General features: G+C 38.6%; 1 protein-coding gene across 2 annotated transcripts; it reads right to left on the bottom strand.

Moving 5' to 3' along the window:
• Positions 1-227: 227 nt before the first annotated feature.
• On the bottom strand, positions 228-11020 carry GUCD1 (guanylyl cyclase domain containing 1). Of its 2 annotated transcripts, none has more exons than XM_063454521.1 (6): positions 10801-11020; positions 4462-4546; positions 4019-4184; positions 3206-3297; positions 1391-1632; positions 228-1292 (listed from the first exon to the last, which is right to left on the bottom strand). In XM_063454521.1, the coding sequence occupies exons 1-6, from the start codon at positions 10883-10885 to the stop codon at positions 1201-1203; spliced, it is 762 nt and encodes a 253-aa protein (XP_063310591.1). In that variant the 5' UTR covers positions 10886-11020; the 3' UTR covers positions 228-1200. The 2 variants fall into 2 exon arrangements, with proteins under 2 accessions (XP_063310591.1, XP_063310592.1); XM_063454522.1 differs by having other exon boundaries at positions 10813-11020.
• Positions 11021-11246: the final 226 nt, after the last annotated feature.

Below are 11246 nucleotides of genomic sequence, written 5' to 3'. Positions count from 1 at the left end.
GCAGATGTCCTCTTTTTAGTATTAGTGTTAAACTGCATCTGAGCCAGTTGGAAATGTCCCATCAATACTTAAAAGGTCTTGTATATCCATGCACAAACTCCTGTCCTTTAAAAGATTTGAATTACTTCCTTATCAATGACAGTACAAAGGTCTGGAAGGTTTTTTTTTCCCCCTTTTCCTCAATAATACATTACTATAAAAGTATAATAAGAACATGAAACATTGCATGATATATAAAATCTTTTATTATAAATGGACTAGTGAAGTTTTGTGGTTTGGTTGCATCAGAAAAGGAAGTCTCCTCCCCCCCCCACAGTGTTGCTTTGCATGCCTGCGGACTCATGGTAGGTGCTATAACTGCTATAGGTCAGCGTGTTCTCAGTTTAACTCTAGCTCGCTAAACAATAGCCAAGACGAATGCATTTTAGGGTGTTGGGCAGACAAAAGCAATTTTTGTACTCAAGTGCAGCTGTCATGGTAGGATTTGATAGACTGACCACAGATTTGGTGGTTGCACAGGCTGAAGCAATAATTTAATGCCTAATTAAATATTTGACTATCTTGTTTAATCATATATGACCTGACTTGAGGGCTAGTTAATTAACTGTATTTAATTTCGTGTAACACCTTCTAAAAAGTCCTTTAAATACCCTGTGTGTTTCCAGATCTACTTCACAAAACCTGAAGTTTCTGTTAAAAAAAAAAAGTAAATACTTCTGACTAATGAAATAATCACTTAAATGCATACAGGTAATTTATTTTCATTCCTTAAGTTATCAGTTCTTATCTCATAAGAGTCAGTGCCCTCAAACCCTAGGTTGCAGGTGGTCCATTAAAAATGGCTTCCACTGGAACTACAATGGCTGAGGGAGCTCGACAGTGACTGTCAATAAAGCAATCTTATCTTAAAATAGGCTAAACCAGAAGAACAATGAGACAATCTGAGCTTACTGTGCAAATATACAAACTATGCCATACTACACTATCCACCCCGAAATAATATTGTTTTTTTTAAATATTACATATATTTGTCTGGTGGAGGTGTGATTAGAGTGCAATTCTGCTTCACAGAGTTTTGTGTCCAATGAAATCTCTCCAATGAAATGTCTTTGAAATACCAAGGAATGCAGAGAATGTTCTGCTCAGTAAGTATCTTAATCCTGAGAAAGCATGCGCCCCATTATGGGCACAAGTAAGAGGTCAACTTGCCACATAGATGAACAAGATGTCCTCATCAGTGCCATAGCTCCTGCGAGATTCCTCAAAATTTGTCACACTTGTACGACACAGCCCTAACAAGATAAATTAGAGTTAGACAGAACAAAAAAAACAATAGAAAAAAACCAAAAAACAGCCATGTACAAGAGCATATCGTGTAGCCAATACTTACTATCGGCATATCCTGGGTTGTTGTAGAACAAGCTACCAGAGCTTTTGTTATATCCACATAAAACAATGAAATGTCCCTGGTAGTCACTGCTTCTACAGAAGCATTTCTGCCCTATAGGAAGGAAACAGCAGTACTTGACACGGCTGGGGCACAAGTCACACAGCAGCACCACCGCATTCACTAGTACAATGGCTACATGTCCCTGGGAAAGGTGATCTTGCAAGTCCTGTATGGTCACAGTGCTGCAAAAGGAAAAAATAGTTGCAAATGCACTGCACAATATTATACAATTAGTCATGATCCAAGTGTAACCAGATACTTCTCTATCAATTACTCTTGTGTAAAGCTGCGTTAAAAAGCTTACAAACATCCTCATTGGAATGTTTCCCACATATCGCCTATATGGACAGAAGTATAGGGACACACTCTTAATTATTGAATTCAGGTGTTTCAATCAGATGCATTGCCACAGGTGTATAAAATCAAGCACCTAATCATGCAGTCTGCACTTACAAACATTTGTGAAAAAAAAAAAAAAGGGTTCTAAATTACTCAGTGAATTCATGCTGGTACTGTGATATGATGCCGCCTTCGTAAGAAGTCAGCTTGTGTAATGTCATCCCTGCTAGTTATTCCACCTTCAAATGCAAGTGGTATTGTTATAAAGTGGAAGCATTTAGAAACAGCAGCAACTCAACTATGAAGCGGAAGACCACGTAAAGTCATGGTGTGTAAAAGTTGCCAATGCTCTGCTGATTCCATAGCTGAAGAGTGCCAAACTTCCACTGACATTAATATCTGCACAAAAACAATCTGGTGAAAGCTTCATGAAATTAGTTTTCATGCCCGAGAAGCAGCATGCAAATCTCATATAACCAAGCACACCACCATGTGTCGGATCAAGTGGTGTAAAGCACACTGTCACTGGACTCTGGAGCAATGGAAACGTGTTCTGTGGAGTGATGAATCATGCTTCTCTGTTTGGCAGCCTGACTGGCAACTGAATTTGGCCGATACCTGCCTTACTGCATTGTGCCAACTGTAAAATTTGGTGGAGGGATAATGTACGTGGCTGTTTTTCAAGGGTAGGGTTAGGGCTCTTACTTCCAGTGAAGGGAATACCAAGCATACTAAGACATTTTGGACAATGCTATGCTTCCAATGTTGTGGGGACCATTTTGAGAAAGGGCCTTTTGTATTCCAGGATGACTTTGCCCTCCGGTGTACAAAGCAAGGTCCATAAAGACATGGCTGGATGAGTTTGGTGTGGAAGACATTGACTGGCCTGGTTAACATTATTGAATACCTTTGGGGTGAACTTCGTCCTACATCAGTGCCTGACCTCACAATTGCTCTACTGGATGAATTAGTAAAAAATTACCACAAATCTTGTGGAACACATTCCCAGAAGAGTGGAAGCCATTATATCTACAAAGGGGAACCGACTACATAGTAATGTCTATGTAGTTAGAATGCAATTTCAAAAAGTCCCTGTTGGTGTAGTGTAGTGTCACAATACTTTCGTCCATATAGTGTATATAAGAATTAAGAAAGAATTGCATATATATATATATATATATATATATATATATATATATATATATATATATCTCTATCTATCTATCTATCTATCGGAAAAGCAATTTATTTATTTTTTCTCAATCTTAATTACTAATAATGTACAAAGTGTCAGGAATTCCTAGTAAGCTGGTGTTTGACTAGATTTATAATAACTTAAGCAAGTCAATGTTTGTTTTAGTCTGGATAAACCAATTATTGAACCAATAATAAAATTTAAAAAAAAGATGGAAGTACCATTTCTCCACATGTACTCCGCGAGATTTGGCTTGGGCAAATAGTAGATTTACTCTGTTCTCCTCTGCATCAAAATGTTTCCTGTAGAAGGACTAAAAGAAGACATTAGTCAGTTGTTGCCAAATACTGCATGGCAGTGAACCAAAGGACTTTGGATTTTACTTTTGAATGATATTAAATTACAATGTTCTAAAATATAGGCTCTTCATGTTCCTTTCTTCTTCAGCCTATGTATGCCTAAGTCAGCTTGATAAAGACCTGGGAACATGTCGAAACTTTGCTGTGTACATTAAATATGTCTGGAATTATCACAGTGAGTGCCTGAGATTTTTCTCCTTTTGATATCTGGTTAAGGGGTATGCTGACCAATACACAGTCAGCACCCTGTGATTTATTTGAGTGAGTGCAACCCTCTTTTTCCTTCTGGTATGTATGCCTTAGTGTCACATTGGATGTGAACCTATTAATTCACTGAACAGTGCCTGGAACCATGTAAGTGCTTAGATGATGATAAACCCACCTACAGAGAACAAGTTGAATGGTTGGACTTTGATAAAGGTTCCCGTGGAGCCAAAAGGTATGTTTTTAAAATAAATATGCCTTAACACCATCTGTATGTGCCTGGTCCAACTTTCTTCATAATTATTAATACGTTGGGAACTGTCCACCCTGATCTGAAGGCACAGATGGAAAAATGTTTAGAGAATGCCACTCTACTTTATGAATATATAGGGTTGGACTTTGGGAAATGAAATTAAAATGTAAACAGCCCAATTCCGATTAAGTAAATGCCACTGAAGAAGTGGTACTAACCTGATTCTTGTATCCTTTATCTACACCTAGTGTCTGTGTGCAGAAACGATGCTGGACCCCAAAATGGTGCATAAGGTAGGCCAGGTCAATGGTCCATATGCTCTTAGTAAGGTGCAACTTCTGCATGGCATTCTGAAAGTCTTCCTCACGCAGGAGTTTCAGGTACCTTTATTACAAAGTACATGGTGAGACCATGGAGATGTAGATCATGATATATGAAAAATGGACTCAACATATCAATACATAAAAAGAACAAAAGTGACACCACCTACTTATGTAATGGAACAGGTCTACTTGAGTATTTTTTTCACATCACCAGCAGTGGTACAAACACACTACAATAAGTGACAACTCCTATATGCGTTGAGGTATTAAGTTTCTACACAGACTACTTGTTTAGCACCGACTTTAACAACCCTTTTCAAAGTAAAGAGATTACTCACTGTAGTACCATGCGGGCACATGCTAGACCACAATCCCAGTGAAATGACTGCTGGATGAGAGGGACCTTTAACTGGACGTGATCACCTGCAAAAGATCATCAAGAATTGGGTACAATTTTCCATACAACTTCCTGTACAAAACCTCAAGTGTCACTTGAATATTTACTAATGTGTAAATTATATAAATATATAAATTATTAAATTAATTATTCTGCTTGTACAATCTTTATTCCTGTTTATTGTGGGGGATTTGCCATCTACAAGACTAGCACAGGAGAGAATGTGTACTTAGCTCGGCTATATGATTGACAAACACGTATGAAAACAACAACAAAAACAAAAATGTACATTGTGTCATATTTTTTCTGGCAAAAGATATTTTCAAAACGGCTCAAGGCCAAAGAATCAATTTGAGCTCTCTTAAATTGCATATATCAATATTAGTAGTAAAACTTTTATTTTTATTATTATAACAGAACCCTGATGGAACCAGCTTCTTTACTGTGTTGTTTTAATCTACCTGTCCTCTCCTGATCTCTCCCCGTCCCTCTTGACTAGTGTCTCTGACTGCCTCTCTGCTGTTTCTAACTGGATGGCTGCCCACTTCCTTAAACTAAACTTGACCAAAACTGAAATTCTGGTCTTTCCTCCCTCAAGTGTCGTTACTCCTGTGTCTGTCTCCCTCCAAGTCAATGGTGCTACCATCAGCTCCACCACGCAAGCTCGTTGCCTAGGTGTTCTCTTTGACTCCGACCTCTCCTTCAAGCCTCATGTTCACTCTATCGCCAAATCCTGTCATTTCCATCTCAAAAACATTGCGCGCATCCGCCTCTACTTGACGCCAGATGCGACTAAGGTGTTGGTCCATTCCACTGTACTTTCTCGCCTTGACTACTGTAATCCGCTTCTCAGTGGTCTTACGTGCTCCCAACTTGCGCCGTTACAGTCCATAATGAATGCGGCGGCGAGGCTCATCGTCCTGTCCGCCCGCACCTCCCATGCCTCACCCTTCTGTCAGTCCCTACATTGGCTTCCTATAAAATATAGAGCTCAATTTAAAATTCTGCTTCTTGCAAATGTCTACATAATGCTGCTCCCACCTATCTATTCTCCCTAATACACAAGTATGTCCCGTCTAGGCCCTTACGATCTGCTAAAGACTTACGTCTATCTTCTGTCCGTACTCCCACCTCTGATGCTCGCCTTCAAGACTTCTCGAGGGCTGCACCGTTCCTGTGGAACTCGCTTCCCTCCTCCGTTAGATGCTCACCCAGTCTCCACTCCTTCAAAAAAATCATTAAAAACCCACTTCTTCATAAAAGCGTATCAATTAAACTCTTAATAGCTCCCAACTGATTCCTCTTCTGCAACTGTCACTAGTCTAATACTATCCTTACCTTGTGTGTCATTTTACCCCACTCCCTCTAGCATGTAAGCTCATTGAGCATGGCCCTCAACCCCTCTGTTCCTGTATGTCCAACTTGTCTGGTTACAACTACATGTCTGTTTGTCCACCCATCTTAAAGCGCTGCGGAATTTGACGGCGCTCTATAAATAATATAATAATTATAATATTGTGGACTTTCCCCCCTGCGGGTTACCTTAAAGCTGTTGCTTCTTTACCGGTGCACTGTGAGTCTAAGGCCAAGTACGATATGAAATGAACTGACCTGGAGTGCAATTTCTTTCTTGCAGAGTAACGCATCTTTTTTCTTCCCCACAATGTAAAGGCTAACCTACATTCTAGTAACACTGGGGTGGATTTTCTGGAAGGTATAGTCATAATTCCTGTACATGGAGGTTACATAAGAGGATGAAAAAGATAGTTTTGACATATTTTGTCTTGAGATGGTTGAACTAAAGTGTAACTAAACTGGGAACTCTAGAGAATTGACAATGGCACTGCTAAATGTAGGCTGAAGTACCGGTAGATGCTTTTGAAATTCTTTTTCAAGTTTGGTTATTTTCAGGGACAACATGCAATGCCACTGTTTTGTCAGGTGACCTTCTTTGAGGTGGGCATAATAGATGTACTTTAAGATTCCTGGTCAAGTACATTCCCCTTTAGAAAGTTTAGGCACTTCTTCTGCAACCCAACAAAACGTCAAGCACTGTATTAAGAAGACATCACGGTAGAAATCAGGTTGAGAAAGTCCACTAACAGATTCGATTGATATGAGTTACACAAAAGTCTGGCAATTATAAAAAAAAAAATAACCCAAGAGAGTGGAGATGCAGATCCAGGTATAAGAGGTCCATCTACAAATTATAAAAGAGTATTCACTATTGAAACATTGCTGTAAAACAAAAACGGTTATTCACTAAACTGTGAATTATTGAGGATTGCAAATTTAACACCAAAATAGATTAGCTGAAAATATAGATATACATGACAGATTTTATTTTTTTAATTAACCCATTTAGGCTTAACCCCTTAAGGACCAAACTTCTGGAATAAAATGGAATTATGACGTGTCAGACATGTCATGTGTCCTTAAGGGGTTAAAATGCTATTTGCCATGTGAACTACTTATAATTCACAGTTTAGTAATGCACATTGATAAGTTGCAGTGCAGAGAATCTCAAGTTCTGCTACACACACTGACCTCCTAGACAGGGATACCTGCTGTACCCCCACTAACACTTACCATTTGCACCACAATTAGTGATTAATAGCGCTATAATGACACTTATGAGGGCACGGTCCATCACAAACTGTGCTATGGCACAACATTATCAACAGATAAAAATGGTGTATGGGGTAACTTTTATTAAACTGGATATAGAAACATGCTCTATACAGACAGACTCTACTTGAACAGTACATATAGAAACAGGCTCTATACTAACAGTACATATAGAAACAGGCTCTATACTAAAAGTACATATAGAAACAGGCTCTATACTAACAGTACATATAGAAGCAGGCTCTATACTAACAGTACATATAGAAACAGGCTCTATACTAACAGTACATATAGAAACAGGCTCTATACTAACAGTACATATAGAAACAGGCTCTATACTAACAGTACATATAGAAGCAGGCTCTATACTAACAGTACATATAGAAGCAGGCTCTATACTAACAGTACATATAGAAACAGGCTCTATACTAACAGTACATATAGAAACAGGCTCTATACTAACAGTACATATAGAAACAGGCTCTATACTAACAGTACATATAGAAACAGGCTCTATACTAACAGTACATATAGAAACAGGCTCTATACTAACAGTACATATAGAAGCAGGCTCTATACTAACAGTACATATAGAAGCAGGCTCTATACTAACAGTACATATAGAAGCAGGCTCTATACTAACAGTACATATAGAAGCAGGCTCTATACTAACAGTACATATAGAAACAGGCTCTATACTAACAGTACATATAGAAGCAGGCTCTATACTAAAAGTACATATAGAAGCAGGCTCTATACTAACAGTACATATAGAAGCAGGCTCTATACTAACAGTACATATAGAAGCAGGCTCTATACTAACAGTACATATAGAAACAGGCTCTATACTAACAGTACATATAGAAGCAGGCTCTATACTAACAGTACATATAGAAGCAGGCTCTATACTAACAGTACATATAGAAACAGGCTCTATACTAACAGTACATATAGAAACAGGCTCTATACTAACAGTACATATAGAAACAGGCTCTATACTAACAGTACATATAGAAACAGGCTCTATACTAACAGTACATATAGAAACAGGCTCTATACTAACAGTACATATAGAAACAGGCTCTATACTAACAGTACATATAGAAGCAGGCTCTATACTAACAGTACATATAGAAGCAGGCTCTATACTAACAGTACATATAGAAGCAGGCTCTATACTAACAGTACATATAGAAGCAGGCTCTATACTAACAGTACATATAGAAACAGGCTCTATACTAACAGTACATATAGAAACAGGCTCTATACTAACAGTACATATAGAAACAGGCTCTATACTAACAGTACATATAGAAACAGGCTCTATACTAACAGTACATATAGAAACAGGCTCTATACTAACAGTACATATAGAAGCAGGCTCTATACTAACAGTACATATAGAAACAGGCTCTATACTAACAGTACATATAGAAACAGGCTCTATACTAACAGTACATATAGAAGCAGGCTCTATACTAAAAGTACATATAGAAACAGGCTCTATACTAACAGTACATATAGAAGCAGGCTCTATACTAACAGTACATATAGAAACAGGCTCTATACTAACAGTACATATAGAAACAGGCTCTATACTAACAGTACATATAGAAACAGGCTCTATACTAACAGTACATATAGAAACAGGCTCTATACTAACAGTACATATAGAAGCAGGCTCTATACTAACAGTACATATAGAAGGAGGCTCTATACTAACAGTACATATAGAAACAGGCTCTATACTAACAGTACATATAGAAACAGGCTCTATACTAACAGTACATATAGAAACAGGCTCTATACTAACAGTACATATAGAAACAGGCTCTATACTAACAGTACATATAGAAACAGGCTCTATACTAACAGTACATATAGAAGCAGGCTCTATACTAACAGTACATATAGAAGCAGGCTCTATACTAACAGTACATATAGAAGCAGGCTCTATACTAACAGTACATATAGAAGCAGGCTCTATACTAACAGTACATATAGAAACAGGCTCTATACTAACAGTATATATAGAAGCAGGCTCTATACTAACAGTACATATAGAAGCAGGCTCTATACTAACAGTACATATAGAAACAGGCTCTATACTAACAGTACATATAGAAGCAGGCTCTATACTAACAGTACATATAGAAGCAGGCTCTATACTAACAGTACATATAGAAGCAGGCTCTATACTAACAGTACATATAGAAGCAGGCTCTATACTAACAGTACATATAGAAACAGGCTCTATACTAACAGTACATATAGAAGCAGGCTCTATACTAACAGTACATATAGAAGCAGGCTCTATACTAACAGTACATATAGAAACAGGCTCTATACTAACAGTACATATAGAAGCAGGCTCTATACTAACAGTACATATAGAAACAGGCTCTATACTAACAGTACATATAGAAGCAGGCTCTATACTAACAGTACATATAGAAGCAGGCTCTATACTAACAGTACATATAGAAGCAGGCTCTATACTAACAGTACATATAGAAGCAGGCTCTATACTAAGTACATATAGAAGCAGGCTCTATACTAACAGTACATATAGAAGCAGGCTCTATACTAACAGTACATATAGAAACAGGCTCTATACTAACAGTACATATAGAAGCAGGCTCTATACTAACAGTACATATAGAAGCAGGCTCTATACTAACAGTACATATAGAGGCAGGCTCTATACCAACAGTACATATAGAAGCAGGCTCTATACTAACAGTACATATAGAAGCAGGCTCTATACTAACAGTACATATAGAAGCAGGCTCTATACTAACAGTACATATAGAAGCAGGCTCTATACTAACAGTACATATAGAAACAGGCTCTATACCAACAGTACATATAGAAGCAGGCTCTATACTAACAGTACATATAGAAGCAGGCTCTATACCAACAGTACATATAGAAACAGGCTCTATACTAACAGTACATATAGAAGCAGGCTCTATACTAACAGTACATATAGAAGCAGGCTCTATACTAACAGTACATATAGAAACAGGCTCTATACTAACAGTACATATAGAAGCAGGCTCTATACTAACAGTACATTTAGAAGCAGGCTCTATACTAACAGTACATATAGAAACAGGCTCTATACAGGCAGGCTCTATATACTAACAGTACATATAGAAGCAGGCTCTATACCAACAGTACATATAGAAACAGGCTCTATACTAACAGTACATATAGAAGCAGGCTCTATACTAACAGTACATATAGAAACAGGCTCTATACTAACAGTACATATAGAAGCAGGCTCTATACTAACAGTACATTTAGAAGCAGGCTCTATACTAACAGTACATATAGAAGCAGGGTCTATACAGACAGGCTCTACATACTAACCATATATATAGAAGCAGGCTCTATATCGAAACATGCTTATCTTGATACATAATAAAGCTTAGTCTATGGCAATGAATGCTGCCTGGTTATGTATTGTATATAGCCCAGTCATTATTCGTGGCCGGCACTATATAATGTCAGTGTGATGGGCAGCATGCCGGTAAGTGTGCCATGCACGGTGCTGCCCATTCTGTGTTTATTGACATACACCCGGTGGCTGTATCCGCTATGCAGGCAGTGCAGGGCGCTGTATGTGTCCCGGTAACGCGGCCCTTACATGAATACACACGGTTATCGTTGTCCTGGTTGCTTGGGGGTTGCACAGCTCCCTTGCCCCCCTCGGGCTGCCCCGGATTCTTCATGGCGATGGCCGTGCTCCCCGGGATCTCCTCATACCGACCCCCTCTCCCGGGACTCCCTGAGTGTCCGGGGCGGAGCCGGAAGCAGCACCGAGGGCGGAGAGTCACAGTGATAAACACAGACTGTACCGAGCTCGCCCAGTGACACCGAAAGCGATACCGGTGTAATGACTTCTATATGTAGTGACTGAAAGCTTTATATCGGCAGACACTAAAATCACTACATATAGTGACTGAGAGCCTTATTTCGGCAGACACTAAAATCACTACATATAGTGACTGGGAGCCTTATATCAGCAGACACTAAAATCACTACATATAGTGACTGAGAGCCTTATTTCGGCAGACACTAAAATCACTACAT

Source organism: Pelobates fuscus, chromosome 5 (assembly GCF_036172605.1).
Source record: "Pelobates fuscus isolate aPelFus1 chromosome 5, aPelFus1.pri, whole genome shotgun sequence".
Lineage (NCBI taxonomy): Eukaryota > Metazoa > Chordata > Amphibia > Anura > Pelobatidae > Pelobates > Pelobates fuscus.
The sequence above is the reverse complement of the archived record's forward strand: the minus strand, read 5'-3'. Positions and strand labels throughout refer to the sequence as shown.

What these genes read in the sequence shown, in the direction of transcription:
- GUCD1 (XM_063454521.1), bottom strand. Translation starts at nt 10,885, where the DNA reads ATGAAGAATCCGGGGCAGCCCGAGGGGGGCAAGGGAGCTGTGCAACCC. An exon ending in CGATAACCGTGTGTATTCAT is followed by an intron (nt 4,547 to 10,800) that starts GTAAGGGCCGCG and finishes GATCTTTTGCAG; the next exon opens with GTGATCACGTCCAGTTAAAG. An exon ending in ATAAAGGATACAAGAATCAG is followed by an intron (nt 3,298 to 4,018) that starts GTTAGTACCACT and finishes GTCTTCTTTTAG; the next exon opens with TCCTTCTACAGGAAACATTT.